General features: G+C 37.6%; 1 protein-coding gene across 3 annotated transcripts in view; it reads left to right on the top strand.

Annotated features, from left to right (window-relative positions):
- Positions 1-16,729, top strand: part of GNPTAB (N-acetylglucosamine-1-phosphate transferase subunits alpha and beta) — a 46,407-nt gene that overhangs the window by 9,728 nt on the left and 19,950 nt on the right. For 2 of the 3 annotated variants that reach the window (XM_042795506.1, XM_042795505.1), the window contains exons 3-10: positions 1,144-1,263; positions 3,141-3,182; positions 3,924-4,129; positions 4,821-4,885; positions 5,153-5,287; positions 12,250-12,411; positions 14,150-14,329; positions 15,305-15,475. In XM_042795506.1, coding sequence (XP_042651440.1) covers positions 1,144-1,263; positions 3,141-3,182; positions 3,924-4,129; positions 4,821-4,885; positions 5,153-5,287; positions 12,250-12,411; positions 14,150-14,329; positions 15,305-15,475 — 1,081 coding nt within the window. Of the gene's footprint in view, positions 1-1,143; positions 1,264-3,140; positions 3,183-3,923; positions 4,130-4,820; positions 4,886-5,152; positions 5,288-7,852; positions 11,452-12,249; positions 12,412-14,149; positions 14,330-15,304; positions 15,476-16,729 lie in introns of those variants that run through there. The other variant, XM_042795507.1, reaches the window with a different exon arrangement.

Raw genomic sequence — 16,729 nt, 5'->3', positions numbered from 1 at the left:
CATAGCTCAGTCAGGAACAATGATGACTTGAATATGAAATGTTCCTTTCTATTGTGCTGTGACCAGCTACTGGCTGCCCTTTTTCCAAACTTTGTGCTTCAGTTACTAAATCTCAGCCAGTAGAAAATAAAGCTGGGTGAAAGTTGTCTGCATGGCTTACTGTGCAAGGGAAGGTGCAAGAGACACTCGCCTATAAGCTCTGTGTCTTTTTGAATGCCTTTTGAAGGATGCAGGGGGTGGGGAGGTAACAGCTTTCCTTGGAAACCTTATTGTGTGACCCTGTGGATCTTAGCATTAGAGAAATGCTCAATGCTTGCAAGGCCATCTACAGTTTAGGAAGGTATTGAATAGCTTGACACTGGAACTTCTGAAAATGATAATTGGGACATCCTCCTGCTCTCTGGGACTGAGAGGTTCACCTATGTCAGCAACTGAAACAAAGCTGTGGGCCTCAGAGAGGACATTATCATAAACAAATAGAAAAAAAGGGTACCCAAAATCCTTTATTTTCTCTGCCTTCGGTATGCTAGGAAATCAATAACCGTTGAGAAACACCTCCAGGTTATGAAGTTGTGTCATGAATTAATTTGACTGCTGTGTCTAGAGTCTGAATTCATGTACCCTACTGAAGTTGTTGTTTTATGAAACGCCCTATAAGTTATATCTAAGAGGCATTCCTAGGTTAGAGACCTGGTCCTGCTGAGATCTTACTGGCTCTGTGCAATTAAATAGCAGCAAGTATGGTTTAAGTCTTCATATACTTCATGCTGTCCTGTCTACTATTGGTAAAATAAGGATGTGCCTGGATGCTGGTACTGATTCGTGAAATATTTTGTGGGATCAAAGGAGTTGGGTCATAGATTAATGTCAGTGAGACTTAGAGCATAAACTTCAGATTTATTTTAGTTACTGAACTGCTGTAGCCACTTCACGTCCTTTTTGGTTTTATGTCTGTGCTGTTTTGTCAAAGGTTTGTGTATAATTAAGGGATGATATATATAGCTAAAGAGAAGCTTTTTACTTTGTCTTGTTTGTAGGCCAGACACCAAGTATTTCTGTTGTTAGACAGAAATTGCTATCGTAGGATGCCACAAACACTTGTAATATTAAACAGCTCATATAGCTTTCATTTGAATTATGTAGGCTTTGTTTACCCATGCCAATTGATGTGGTCTACACCTGGGTGAATGGCACGGATGTTGAACTGATCAAAGAATTGCAACAGGTCAGAGAACAGATGGAGGAAGAACAGAAAATAATGAGGTAATAATCTTATGTATTTTTTCCCTTTAACTGACAGCAGTGATCTAATGCAGCACTAGCCCTCTTTGGTTTTCTCCCATGTTACTCAACATGAAAATTCAAAGTGCGTTTTCTCACTTCTTCATTTGATTCTTCTCAAAACCTTCTTTCAGTTCTACATTCAGCTATGAAGTACTGTCTAATCAGAAAACTAAGATACAAAGAATAATAATTTAAAGTAATTAAGGCTATTCTGTCTTGAATTTGTAAAATGCTGTGCAGAAAACTGCTCAGTGTATGTAATTTTGTACCGATTTCTATAACTCAGTTTGTAAATAATAAAACTATATCTCAATTGTATAACCTCTCCTCATCCCATTTTTCCTCCTTCCCATCTTCCAGTATTTCTGTTTATAATGGGCATAATAAAATCTTAAGCATATGTTTCTTAAAGGCTCCTTTTTAAAGTTAGATTTGTAGTCTCCCAAACACTGAAACTAATAAAGAGGAAAATTACAAATTCGTGTTATAAAGATACGAGTCAGCCTTCTAAGGAGGGAAAGACATGTATTGCTGCAGTTGCTGTTATGGATTGTGCTATGCTGTTCTGCAAAGTTACCGATCTAAGGCTTCAACACAGGCTGTTGCAGCTACCATGGATTGTGTCTTGTAACCATTGATTTAATTCTTAATAAGACACTCTGTGGTTGTATGATCTGTTTTGGCCAGCAAATATGCTAAATGGAAGAACAAGTCTGTTCTAAGGTTTGTAGTAGTTTAATTCAGAATAATATGAAATCTGCAAGTGAGCAGATTGATCTGACTTCTGGCATATTATGACTTGCAATTTAGGTACCATGGACGATGTGTTCACATGTGAAATTCTGGATCTTTGTTTTGCTACTTAAACAATGAAAATATTAGTAGAACTTTAAATTCATTAAGTTTAAGCACCTTAAATGCAGACATGGTCTCTTCTCTGAAAAGCTGTCAAATTTATATTAATCTTTTCCTAGCAGTTCATATAGCAAATGGTAGTGGTTTTAGCTTTGTCATCACTCATGCTGTGATTCCCATTTTACAAAGGGAGAAATACATATTTTTTTCCATAATGCTGATTTGGAAAGATGGTATCAATCTTACTCATAAGACTCATGTCCATGCCACATTCATTATCTACAGGGGCACCTGGTTCTCTCCCTTGTAGATAACTTTTTTTCATGTACTTTGAAATCAGTTAGCACTGTTAGAAGATATTTTGTATTGCATAGCAAAACTTAGGAGGTTGTAACTTTCTTGTCGATAGGCCTGAATTGAGCTAGTCATGGTCCAGGTGCTTTATTTTTCCATGGGAGAGCGCAGCTTGATGGATGGTGGTTCTCTTTCTGTTGGTGTGTGCAGAAGGCTGCTCTTCTGATAGTATTACGATTATTCTTTAGCATCAGCACTGTACTGCTTTCACATTAATTCTCATTAGTTTCTACGTGCAAATGGTAAATGCATGACAGACCATATCAGAATATGTATGTTAGGCAAAACAAGCAAGTCAGCCTAGTTTCAGGTCACTTCGTCCTGGTTTCTGACCAGTGTTTTTCACATCAACATCAGTTGCATTAGGTAATCTAATAATAACACCTGAAAATCCTATTACTAAAGAGAGTCCTGATGCCACAGCTGTCAGCACAACCAAGAATTTTTGAGCGCTACTGCACGAGGGTGAGCAGTGAGGGGCATGTGTGTCAGCTCGTGCGCATCTCGGCAAGGCGGTGGCAGTTTTATAACTGGGTTATCGGTGCTTTCACAATGCGTCCCTGACTCAGTTAACACTCTGAAATTGCACTTAATTCCTTACTGTCAACTCAGTGTTATTTAATGTAGTTATTTTAATTTTGTAATAGGGAAATCCTCGGAAAGAATGCAACAGAACCAACAAAGAAGAGGTGAGTTTTTGTGGGTTTGGGCATAAATTGGAATAAATTATACCCCACTCATTGTTAGCTGAAAGCAGATGCCAGTTGGGGAGATACGGTTCTCTATAGCCTGTGCATGCTTTCCTACTGTTACTTCAAGAAAAGTTGACAGCATGAAAATATATATGTTCAATAAAAGTAATGTTATTGTGACATATATGAATGAGCTTCTTAAAATGTGACGATTTTGAAGTTCAGAAAACATACCCTCGTTGCTGGTTAGGCATAGTTCCTATTCCAAGTGTGTATTTTTAATGCATATGTACCTGGAGTTTTATCCTTCAAAAGCATGAAGACTTCTTCGGCATTGCTTTCACCTGCCATTTTGATACATGAAACTGCAAGTCATTGTCTGTGGAGGGGCCAAGGCTCTTGTGCCTCTGCTGCCAGGAAGTGGCAGGGCCTGGTCTGTCCTATTCCTTGTTTGGCTTGGTCGTTCTGCTATTTAGAGATCTTTGTAAGGTCTCTTCTGTGGGCAAACTTTGTAGTCTTTGAAACTTTAAAAAACAGTTATGGGAATGAACTAAACTGTAACACACATACTTGCCTTCCACAGTAAAATAAGCATGCTTTTAGTAATTTCACCCTGCCCCAGCAGATGTTAGAAATAGTTGATCAGATTTTAGAAAAACGTCTCTCATTGCATCTAACACTGATTTTTGTCTTAGATTTTCTGCTAGTGCTAAATACACCTTTGGTATTTTGCTGTAGTGAGAAGCAACTGGAGTGTTTGCTGACACACTGCATCAAAGTGCCAATGCTTGTCCTGGATCCTGCGCTGCCTACCAATGTCACACTGAAAGACCTGCTGTCCATTCATCCTGCTTTACAAGCTGCTAACAATATGTTCTTTGTAGCAAAACCAAAAAATCCTTCTACCAACGTGACAGTAATTGTTTTTGATAGCCCTAAGGATGGTAAGAACCTATTTGTTGGATTGCAGCCGGTTTTCTAGAGGAAGCTTTTTAGTAAGCTGCTGTGAATTAGTTGTTTTTTGTCCAGTACTGACTCTGCCACTAATTTTCTGTTCGACTTTAGCAAGTCATTCAACATCTCTTGCCCTCAGTCTGTTCCTCTAAATGATGACATTAATGATACTGTTTGCCTGCCTCTCAGACAACTGATTACAGATGATTAGAGTTCCATGCTTTAAAAGACTATTGCAAAACAGGTTTGGTATCTGATTATCCGTGTTGCACTGATAATCTCGGAAGACTGAGGTTTAGACTGAGGAAGATTAGTTTTAGAAATCCTCTTTTAATTGCTGTGAAGTCTAATTTAAATATTGTGCCATAAGTTCTGCCCTTGCTCAAAGGGTTGCATACCATAAACCAAAATTATCCATGTGTTCAGCATATATAAGTAGGATCTTAGAGCAGGTATGGGCTGCTTATTTTGTTTAATATGTAGTGCTTGACAACTACCGCCCACTAGCCCAACCACTGGTGTTGATTTTACTATCAATAATTATTTACCAGTTATAAAGGCAACTCTTCACATGATAAATATCCAAATCTTTTTAATTTGCAAAAGTATATATTAGTTACTAGACTATACGAAATAAGTGAATTTCAGCTTTTGATTTGCAATGCATTTTATGTATTCTAGTTGAAGCTGCCCATTCTGGAATGTTAAAAGACAACAGCAAACAGATAGTATGGAGAGGTTACTTGGTATGTACTTTTAAAATATGTTGATTAGGTTTTGTATATATTAAACCTCTGTACATTTTTTAGAAAGAGTTTCTGTGCTATTCTCTTTCCATAACTCACATGTAGTACAAGTGAAAGATTCTAAAATAACCCTTATTTCAGTTTTGAAGTTTGGGTTAAGAGACAAAATATACACTATTAAATCTGTCACCTGATGAAGGATTGACAGATAAATGTGAATTACTGTAAGTTTAAAAAAGTCTTTGTACTTTGTTTTCTTGGTTTTAGACTACAGACAAAGAAGTTCCAGGTCTAGTATTAATGCAAGACTTGGCCTTCCTTAGTGGATTTCCAGCTACGTTCAAAGAAACAAATCAGCTGCGAACAAAACTACCAGAGAGTCTGTCCTCTAAAGTAAAACTGGTAAGGGTCTGGATGAAAGAGTAACTTAATTGTATTGTTTTTTTGGAATGGTTCACGTATGGGATCTCATCCACCTAGGAGACAGGATGTTTCTGATAGCGATCTGTTTTACTGTGTGAGTCTGTTTTCTTCAGTTGTGAGGAGTAGTAAATAGTGACTCAAACAGTTGCTTTCAAAAGACCAATTGTCCATTCTGTGAGTGCAAGTTACTAGGCATTAGATTTGCTAGCCTGCAACTGATTAAAAAGTACCAACCTTATCAGTTTCAGCCATTTGCTGTACGCTGTTGTTTTGAAGTATGCTATATCACTGACTTGTTTTAATGTGACAGAATTTCGTTTATGTAATTTCTTAGCTTTTTTCTTCTCTCTTTGATTTCAGAAGAATAATCTTAATAGTAACAACACTGGACTGTTTCACAGCTGAATGCTGTATTTCTCTCTGTCAAATCCTCTGTATGGTCTTGAGCAAGTTGCACTTCAACTTACCCACCTGCAAGGCAACAGTAGATCACAACTAGTGTGACTCTGCCATCCATTAACATTTTGTGCCTTCTATTCTTTGCTGCTATTTGGACACCTTGTCCAGTTACAGCAAGGTTTAACACATAGGTAAAAGTTTCAAAAGTTTGTGAAAATCGTTGGCTTGTATATTGGAGAGAGATGTGATTGGTGATGTGAAAGGGGCTGAGGCCAGAGAGTTTGTGGAGGAGGAGGAGTTAGCAGGGGTAAAGGGATGTCAATCCATAGGTAATCTGTCTTCATTAGTCTGATGCCCACTTGTAGGATGTGCTAATTCACTTTATGGATTATTCTTGGTGCTCGAATGAACATGACTTCCTTTCCATGTCTTTTTGGCAGGCTGGTTTAACAAATCTGGTATTCTGCTATTGCAGAAATAACATTGTGTAACCCCTTTCATAGGCTGGTCACACTCCAACTTAATGCAAGCCGAATTTTTTCTTTCTTGTCTTGGCTTGTGTTAGCAGGTTTAAAGTTTCTCTAATGGTAGAAACCTTCTGAAGTGCACACATTTGTACCTCTCTTCCTACATGCTCTTTAAGAACTTTATAGAGCTCTTAAACAGTTATGTAAGCTTAAATAGATATTTTCCTTTGCCTTTGTTTACACCTCTGGTGTATTCATAGAGAGTGGCTATGGCTTTTCCTAGCCATTGTTTTACTAAGTTAATCAGGCAGTGTTCATTCTGCAGCATCGACTCTCCATTCCTCTCATCCTTCTGACAGCCCTTCACTGCCACTTCCATTGTGGATTTGTCTGCCTTCAACACGATTGGCTAGAATTTTATACAGCATTTTAAATGAGCCATCACCACAACTTTTTAACAGTGAAAAGTACATAGTACCTAGCTAACCCAAGGCTGTCAGACTGTCAGAGACTCACTGTGTGCTAGATTGTGCTCATTGCAAACACTGCTGCCACTGTTTCTACATAACATCCCTTTTATCCTGCCACTGCTGTGTATTGGTGCTGTTCATAAAAATTGTCTCTTGGGTATCATGAATCTGTTGCTAGTCTGGGTGAGTGATGGCAGATGTGCTCTGGTGTGACCAAAGCATCCTTCCTTCTCTCGTGGTGGCACACTGGTTAAATAGTAATGGATATTAATATGGTCAATCTGCCAGTCTCTGCTTGTTTTGTGCGCTATGGGTATTTTTTAAATCACTTTAAAGAAATGCTGTCTACTGTAGAGAAATGACGTTGTTATCCAACAGGAGATGGCACTTCCGTTTTGCTGTCTGAGATGCTAGGTTCTTCATTTCAAGTTTGCTTGCGGAACATTGTTACTGAAATGCTTCCTGACTTTGAGCCATCTGAAGAATGTTCTGTGAGGGCAGGTTCATCCATTTGGGTTTGGAACCTTTTCTAGTTCCTCACCACAGCTTAAGTTACAGGTTCCTGGTAGTTTTAATACATTTGACTTAATGGATCTGAGGAGCTCAGTATACCTTTGACTTACCAGCTCCTCACATTTATTAAGCTTGCCCTTTAGCATTCGAGAAATTTAGTAACAAGATGTTCCTTAATTTATTTTTTTTCCGTTTGTTTAAAATCAATCTGTTTGTTTTCCTGACCTAGGGTTATTTTCTAGGACCAGCTCCTCTGTAGCATTCTCATTAATTACCAAACTGGTATTTGAAATAATATTGCCTTTATCAGTTCAGAGATTATTTGGTGGAAAAGAAATCTGTCTGCTTCCACCTCTGGGAATATATTGGACCACCATCCTAGGCAATGTTTGCTCTCTGTTTGAACATCAGATATAAGCTCTCATAGTAACATAGGTCTGAGGAATGTTCTTCCTTCAAACAATATTTAGAATGTCATTCTCTGTCCCTTAGCAGATGTTGCTTTATGTTCTTTTTCCAAAATGATTTTGACTTAAATGAGTTTTTATCCATAGTACCCTACTATTTTTTTTTTTTTTTGAGTTCTGATACCTTGTATCATTCACACTTGGTGTTCCTTTGTCAGAGTAATGTATATAAATGTAAGGAAAGTTCTATTTGCAAAGATAAAAATTTTCACGTATGAAATGTGGATGAAGTTGTTTCTGTAGAAGTCTTTACGAAGATCCTAGCTCAGAATCAGTTGCTCATTCAGGGGATGTTGTAGGTCAGCAGTTACGGTAAACATAACCAAGAGTACTTTCCTCCTTACCAAAGAGAGAGATGCTAGGTTAATGCTACAGTTAAGTAGAAAAAAGGTTGGTTGTTTATAATCTCCACTAAAATTTGCAGCAAATCCTCTGCTGTTACCCCTTCTGGAATCTAGGGTCTGAGAGATGCTTGGTAGAGAGGAGGAAAGTTGCACCTGAGTTTAGGCTAGACCTGTCTCATAGCCACCTCCTTATGCTGAACGGGTTTCTGCATGCTCTGAGTGGAGGTTTCTTAGTGTTAGGCTGGATGTAAAGAAATAATAATAAAAAACTTCAACAGTGCTGCTACTAGAAGGGAAGAAAGGTGAGAAAAAGAGTGTAGCTGTCTGTATGTTTGTGTTGAATGTTGATAATGTTGTTTTAATTGGGTTGGTTTTGTTTGATTGAAATCACTTCTGAATCCAAAGATGACCAAAAATTGCTCAGACATCCAGGCCAGGTGTTTCTTCTTCTAAAAATCTCTGAGTAAAACAGCTGAGCTCAACTAGAGGGGGTTAAATTGTAAAGATTTCATATATAATGAATCAATTTCCAAGGTGAATTATGTTATGTTATAGTCTACTGAACTTTGTACTTATGGCTTTCACTGTAATGTAATGATATGGTAGCTTATTTCCAGATAAAAGGTAAGCAGCAGTGTGTCTGCTGACCACATTTGTTGTTCTATGCTGTGTGTGTTACGACAGATGTGGTTGAAAATTGTATTTGGCTCCTATTTATTTTCCATGGTTTCTTAACGGTGCATGAGTAAGCCACTAGATGGAGGTGTTACTCTGGTTGTGCAGCTGTCTACTGCTAAGCTGTATTTCTTTAAAGGCTGTAAAGATGTAACATTGTACTTATACCTGAAAAACAACTGAATTTTTTCATTTTTCCTTCCCCTGCTTACATACATTTCTAAATAAAACTATTATTGTTCAGCCCAAAAGAGACATTTGTGACTTAAAATCTAGGTAGTTGATGTAAAGACAGATAAGGGAAGGATTGAAAGGGCACGGTGATTTGATTTGTTTGATTTTGTTTTTTTTCAGGCTATCGTGCTAACACTTTTTCACTGAAATAGTATACAGTAGTGAATAGTTCTGGAGAGAGGTGACTTTCCTTCAAGGTTTATTATCCTCATTGCTTCAGAGAAGACTGAGACTTTGTAGACCTCTTTACTTTACAAAATATTGTTTCCTCTTTAATCTGCATGCACACACAAATACACGTATATTGACAAGTTCTGTTGGAATCTAAGGGCTGTAATGTGTCTTGATGACCTGGTCTTGCTAATGGAAGAAATTCCACATAGGAACCTGCAAGCGCAGCAATGCTGGCTGTTGCTGTCCTCACTGCCTTGAGGGTAGAGGGTCTGGGATTCTTACTGCTGCTCTTGTCAGTGTTGGTGGAGCAGACAGGTGACTTGAGGAATTGGTGTTGTATGTTCACACAGATGTGATAAGTAAGCTTTGTAGGAAAAAAAAAAACAACAAACAAACAAACAAACAAAAAAAAAAACAAAAAAAAACAACAACAACCAAAAAAAAACCCCCAAAACAAAACCTAAGGCATTGTAATAGCTTTGACTCTGGTATGACCCTCCTACTATGTTATCTTATAAAGGGAACTTGATAAATTTGTAAAGACACAACGGTATTTCGTATTTGTGAATAGTTTTGTAACTCTTTAGCACAACACATGCTCCCTGCCTTTTCCTTACTATGTGAGCATGAGTTTTCCCAATATCCTTACTGGAGTGTGAAAAAAGGAGCATCTCATCTCCTTAACAATCGGCTTTGGTCATCAAGAAGATAAAGCATAATAATTTAAAGACTGGTTAGGAGTCCAAGTCCCACCTCAGAAAGAAATCTGCTCTTGAGGCCTCTTACCTTGAGAACATGGAAATTAAAATGTTTACTTCTGCATGGGGTGGCTTCGCATGTCCAGCTTGCCTCCTAATGTAGTAAGTCTAATCATTGCCAGACGTGCTGGCTCCAAAGGAGAACCTGCATTTAAAGTTGCCTGATGAGGAGAATGTAGTTTTCCTGCCTCATGTTCAGGTGCATGATATAAATGTGTATAGTGGTGGTCTGGGTGTGTGCCTGCACGGTGTCTTCACCCCGCTTGTGCTAGAAGCAGAGGCTCGCCTGATCACGCTGAGTCTGTGCATCTGCCTGCTTTTTTCTCTGTTCTATTTTCACAACGCCTTTGGATCTGCTGACCTGTTCTGTCAGGATGTCTGGAAGATATTTCAAGGGAATGGGCAGTCACACGCGCCCCCACTGAGAGGAGGTTAATACCTGTGAGACGTTAGAAAATCTGTCAGGGGAGAATTCCATTTTGAATACAACAGCAACAAAATGCTTGGAGCAGAGCTTTCAATTTATTAGATTCTAGTTAGTTATGTCACCAGATAACCTAGCTGAAATCTAGCTCTATTGATAGCTGTGCTTATGAAAAGACTTGTTTCTTAAAAAACATATTGGTGGAAAAAACACTGATGTAATAAAACTAATCTATTCAATGCAGGGGTTATCTTAACTCCAATGCTGACCAGTGGAGCACATTTTTCCCTTACTTCTTGTTTGTGCTTGGACTGTTACATATTTAAAAACCTAGAGTGTATATGTTGTGTTAGTGGGGGGAAAGGGAAAGTGCTTGTAGTAAATCTAGCTAGGAATCTGTAGTACAGGTACCTATTTTGAGTTTGGTGGAAGCGAGTTAAAGAGAAACTAAATGTTCTTACATGCGTTCAGATCTCTAGAATGGTAATATTTTTGGTTTCTTATACGTATGTTTTAAATGACAGATTCTAAGGGACTGTGTGACACTTGTATTCCTAAATAAAGCACATACCCACTGCTGGCAGCTTTGCAATCTGTAGCATTTCGATACTGATATTTTTGGAGGTTGCTAGCTGCAGTCCGTAACTATACCTCAGCCATTTAGCTACTGAAGCCATCCTTTCCACCCGTAGGTTCAGATGATTCCCTGGAAGGTCTGAGATTTATCAGATTTTTCTAATGGCAGGCCTCATAAGTCAGATTGAAAGATCTCAAATAGCATATGAGTCAAAGCATCAACAGCTTTAAAATGTCACAAGTGGGACAGCTGGTCTTGCTAAGGGAAGGGGTGCTAACTCTGGGACAAGTGGTGTTTTAAAATGAGCAGAAAGGGTCAGATTTAATAAAAAATAAAGAAGAAAAACCACTTAGGGGCATTATGAAATAAGCTGTGATGGTTTTGCTGTTTTCGAACATGAAAGTATTCAAATTTTGTTAACTTATGAATTGCATTTACAGATTTTATGCAACTGAAAATCTGGTAGATGTGCTTATTTGTCTTATGTGTTGCATGAAGGAGCAAAAATTAAGCAGAGCATCTAATAAATATTGTTAATGATTAACTGCATTTATTCTCAATCTGACTGTTGAATGCATGCACTTGGAGAATCAAAGTGTAGTCCTGCTTTTGGCGTGTGTCTGCTCGTGCTACTTCATATGGTAAACACAACATTTTATTGGATTATGGTATATTTCTAGTGAAATGTTTTGGTGCCCTGTAATTTAACCTATACTAGCTGTTAGAGAGGTTATGTAGTACAAGCCCCTTCTTACCCTGTGCATTATGAAATCTGATATACAGACTTACTAGTGGCAAGAGATAAAAACAGCAAACAGATCAAACAGTCCACAACCAAGAAATGACCTTAACAGCATATTGGCAACCATCATTAAGGACTTGGAGACCCACATGGATTAGTTCTGGAGCCCTTTGTATCTCAGATTTCTGAGCTGTAGGTTGATCTATAAACCATTCTGAAAATTTCACGCTTCTGACAGCAATGATGAACCAGTGGCCTTAATTTTCCAAGAAGAGCATTGCTTGGTCAAGACAGAAAAAAAGTATGATTCTTTCAGTCATATAATTACTTGGTAATAAAATATAAATTTTGTTATTGAGGGTGGGAGAGAATGGATGGGGACTTACTAGTCACTTACTCCAGAAATATTTATAACATGGACAGCTTCACTGTTGCTGGATCATTAAATAAAGAGACATTTTATTTGGAAAGGGAAGATTAAGCCTCTAGAAATGTTCTGTATCTTTAAATGCTGCTCATTTCCCGTTTTACTACCCCTTTTTGTGTTCTTACAAAATTGTAGTTCTTTAAAAACAGTGCTTACCAGTCATTCTTATTAGTAACTCTAGTAAGAAAAATTCAACAAAAAGATGGAATTGGCAAAGGAAGAGTGTTGCTCTGGGTGCATGCCAGACATTTTTTATCTCTGTTTGTATAGTTGCAGCTTTATTCGGAAGCCAGTGTGGCTCTCTTGCAACTGAATAACCCTAAGGGTTTCCAAGACCTGAGCAAGCAAGCAAAGAAGAACATGACTATAGATGGAAAAGAACTGATGCTTAATCCTGCTTATTTACTATGGGACCTCAGCTCTGTCAGTCAGGTAGGTAAATTCTGTTACAGCATATCAAGGTTGTAGTATTGAAAAACTGCAAGTAGCGTCTTAACTAGTCATTGACAAAGAACACGGGATTTCTTCCAGAAGCTTGGAAATGTTAAGAATCCAGTATTTATTATGTTGTAAGAAAACATCACAAGAACACTGTCAAATTCTAAAATTGAGGAAGAGGGATCAGACAGTGTGACATTTGACATTTTCATGTTCTCCACTAAGTGAAAAATATTGCCCTCTGCACGTGTTCTAATAAAGTTGTGCGCAGTCAAGTCATGAGGGGCTTAACTGATACTGACTGACAGATAAGCAGGCTTCTTGTGTGGGGGAGACAGAGGGCTTCATTAACAAACATGATTATCTCCTTCCTGATATGTTTCTTCGTCATTTTTTCCTCTGCAGCATCATATGTGCTGAGAAAATGCTAATTATTTCTCTTCCAAAAATTTTCAAGACCTGAAATACAGATGTCTATAAGGAAAGGAGGTTTACTTTGAATACTTTTGATACAAGCAAGGATATTTGGTTTAGCAACAGGAAATAAAATAACAAGGTGTCTGTTTCAAGATAAGATCTAAAATCTTGGGTTTTTTCTCCTGCTGGAATTTAATTTTACATTAAATGTCAGGTGGGGTGGGTAAAGTAAATGTGCCTGCTCCAGTAAAACTTGCAGTCTGTCTTTGTATCCTGTGAACCTGGCTTTTGGAGAATTTTTCCTTGTTAATACAAACCCTGAACTCAAACTTTATACTTCCCCGTGTTGAAATGATGCATAATTTTGTAAATGGGTACTTTGCTGATGGATGATGATGTTGCTGAAATATTTTCAGTTGTTATGTTTTTGAGAATATGTAAACTGTGTTACTGTACATATTAGAAAAGATGATGACATTTACAGTGTGTAGAATCTGCAGTGAAAATGGTAATTGTTAAGTGTTCAAATTTTTCTCGAGTTTCCTGTTTCAGTTGGGCATAGTTCTTTTAGAAACGTTCCTTTTAGGCAGCCCTACTCGTTGCTTTTAGAAGAGGTCATTAGGTTCTCATAAATGGGAAAAGAAACATATGTTAGTATTATGTAACCTGATTTTCTTACTTATCTGATGAGTTTCTAATTAACACGTTGTCTTTTTAACAAAAACATATGGAAACATTTAGCTATGTGATAGTGAATATTGGACTAAGTTTTGTTAATTTCCTCCTGCTTAAATTCTTTAAAAGAGCAGGGTATAATTGAAGAGCTGCTACACCATGACTCTTACAGTGTGTCTATATTAGGGGACATTTATATACGGCTTATGATGTAATGTAATTGGAAGGCCCCAGACTCTTAAAACTGGATTTCTGAAGGGTGATGTTACTGATTTGAAATGCAACTTGACTTTTGGTTAAGATCAGGAAATAATTGAGACTAGGAAAACAAGAGGGCATGTGTTTTCTTGAGTTCTTTTTTCAAGAGCCAGGATCACACACAGGGCACTGTCATCTTGCAGTGTGGTCAGCAGACATCCTAATGACACCAGGTGGTCAGCCATTGATGTCAGAAGATTGTATTATTCACCGTGATAATTCAGAAGAATACGATCCTTTAGAAGAATAATGGTATTTGATCAATGTACTTTCTATTTAAGTCCTCAGGCGCTTATGCACCCCTACACTAAAGCACACTTATTACCTAGCTGGATCAGAACTTGAATGTTCTGTTTAAAATCTAAGAAAGGATTCTTTATAGTCTAAACAGGATGAAGATATTTCTGCCAGCCGTTTTGAAGATAATGAAGAGCTGAGGTACTCATTACGATCAATAGAGAGGCATGCCCCTTGGGTACGGCATATTTTCATCGTCACTAATGGGCAGATCCCTTCCTGGCTTAATTTGGATAATCCTCGGATAACCATAGTGACACATCAGGTAAAACCCAAACAAACAGAAGTCAAACAAAAACCCTGCCAGAAACCCCAAACAAACAAAAATACCGGCATGGGAGTGCTACTAGTAAAGATTCTGTGTTTTGAAATGCAGTTATCCCCTTTCAGCTAAAGGCTGCATGTGTTTGGAAGGTAGAAGCGACTACCTCTTCCCCATCTCATTAATGGTTTTATTAAACCCCAGTATGTCTTTGTATTTTGGCTAAGCAGATAACTGAATATATATCAAGCCTTCATTTAGTCCAGTTTTCCAAATACTGAGGCTTCATCTAATGTATACTCATGTCTAATTTACTTATAAAGTCTACTTATAAAAAACCTAGGGAGAAGAAAATGTAATCCAAATCCATAAAAACTCTTTCATGACCAGTAATAACCTAATAAGCTTGTATTGAGACAGAATGGATTACAATTACTGGAACTAAGAAGATGGCTGCAAAAAAAAGTAGCTATGCATTCTAAAAATCTTATTTAAAAAAAGAAAGTGAAACCTTCAAGCTTCCTGAAGAAGTGAAGCAAACATACTCTAGTATCTTCTTATTATGAATTTGGGAGTAATGCCATAGTAGCCCTAAGCAACTAAAGTGATAATGAGATACTAATTCAACTTTGTTGCTGTCTGCTTGTGGAGTTACTTGAAAGAGGTGGAACAATCCTGACTTTTTCAATGCTGGAACAGGTTCAATGTGCTTGAAATTTTGTACAGCCTGTACTTCATGAGAAGTATAAATATGTGTACATAGGGCCTGTTCCAGTACCCAGTGAAGGAGGAGTTTGTGTCTTTGCATTATTGTCTTTCATATCTCTTCTTGTTCTTGATAAAACTTTTTTTTTTTTTTTTTTTTTTTTATTTAGTAGATAAGTATCAGATATCTGGTGTGCCTGACTGTTTGTGGTTTTGGGCTTTATTTTTGCCTTCTGAAACTGTTCTGGGTTGTTGGGGCTTTTTTTGTTTTAGGAAATATTTCAGAATGTGAGTCACTTGCCTACCTTCAGTTCACCAGCTATTGAAAGTCACATTCATCGTATCAGTGGCCTCTCTCAGAAGTTTATCTATCTCAATGATGATGTTATGTTTGGGAAGGATGTCTGGCCTGATGATTTTTACAGTCACTCTAAAGGTCAAAAGGTAAGCCATTAAGAAAGGATTTTTTTTTTTTTACCAGAAGTAGATGTAAAGCTTTTCTATGGTAATATAATAAAAATCAAATAACTACTACCTCAAAAGGGAGAACAAATATAAGATGATTTTCCCTTCATCCCTGCTTCCTCTTTTATCTCTAAAGGTTCATTGTTTTTAACTAGACAATTCTTAGCAAAGGTGCAGGGTGGGGAGGGCTCTGTCTGTTTTTATGTTTGCTGTGTTGATGCTTGGGTTGCAGAATTTCTTTTTCCTCATATTCACTCACAGGTTTCTGGTGGTATAATGGTTCCTCTGTCAGGCTTCATGCTTTAGTTTCAGTGTCATTTTCTAATCCTCCCATTTTTTCTTGGAGCACTGGTAAGACTGATGTGGTGTTTGGCAGCTGTCAGTCTTCCCTCCCTTGTAAACTTTTGTTTTGTGGGAAATGTTCAAAACAAAACAGAATCAATTCATTCATGAGAACACTGAGGTCAGATGACATTCAAACTGGTCTAATATTTAAATTTACCATTAATTACCTCTGTTGCAGACACCTGTAATATCTTTTCCCAATCTGTATATATTTACTAAAAGATACACTGTTGCATGTTCATGAACATATCAAATATTTTAGGCTTTCAGTAGACTTACTATCAGCAACGGGGTTTAAGCAGAGAAAGCAGGCTGAGGAACCATTGGCAATAATCATGCATAAAGACCCTGGTTGCCAGCAGAGTTTTCATCCAGGAGTGATATGGAGGAAAATATGAAGATTTTTGTTTATTATTTATATTTAAAGCAGTAAGTACACAGGGCACTAGAGGCCACTGAATTAAACAATTCATGCAGGCAGGTGTGCACACTTGTGCACACAGATAGAAGGATTGTACAAAATGAGTTTAAGCTACTCTAAAATTACTGTTTCAGTGCTTGAGGATGTTAGAAGGCTTTTAGTTGTTTTAAGTCTTTAAGGATTTAGGCATACAATTGCAAAATCCTGTTGATAGTGCATTTGTATTGTTGTTCAGTTATTCTTCCTAGTTATGATGATAAAGTCAGCTCAGGTGCAATGTTGCTGGTGAGCAAGCGTTTCATTAGGAAATGTGCTGCTAAAATCTTGAAACACTAAGGCATAAGGGAAAACATGTGTGGTTTTTAATGCCTTCCCAGTTTAAAATACACACACCCACACACTTTTTTTTATGTTGGCAATTCTTACAATTATTTAAGTCACAGAGGATCAGATGCTTCAGGGATTAT

The sequence above is a fragment of the Tyto alba genome, unplaced genomic scaffold (genome assembly GCF_018691265.1).
Source record: "Tyto alba isolate M040663 unplaced genomic scaffold, T.alba_DEE_v4.0 Super-Scaffold_21, whole genome shotgun sequence".
NCBI lineage: Eukaryota > Metazoa > Chordata > Aves > Strigiformes > Tytonidae > Tyto > Tyto alba.
Note: the sequence above shows the minus strand (reverse complement) of the source record. Positions and strands in the feature narration are given on the sequence as shown.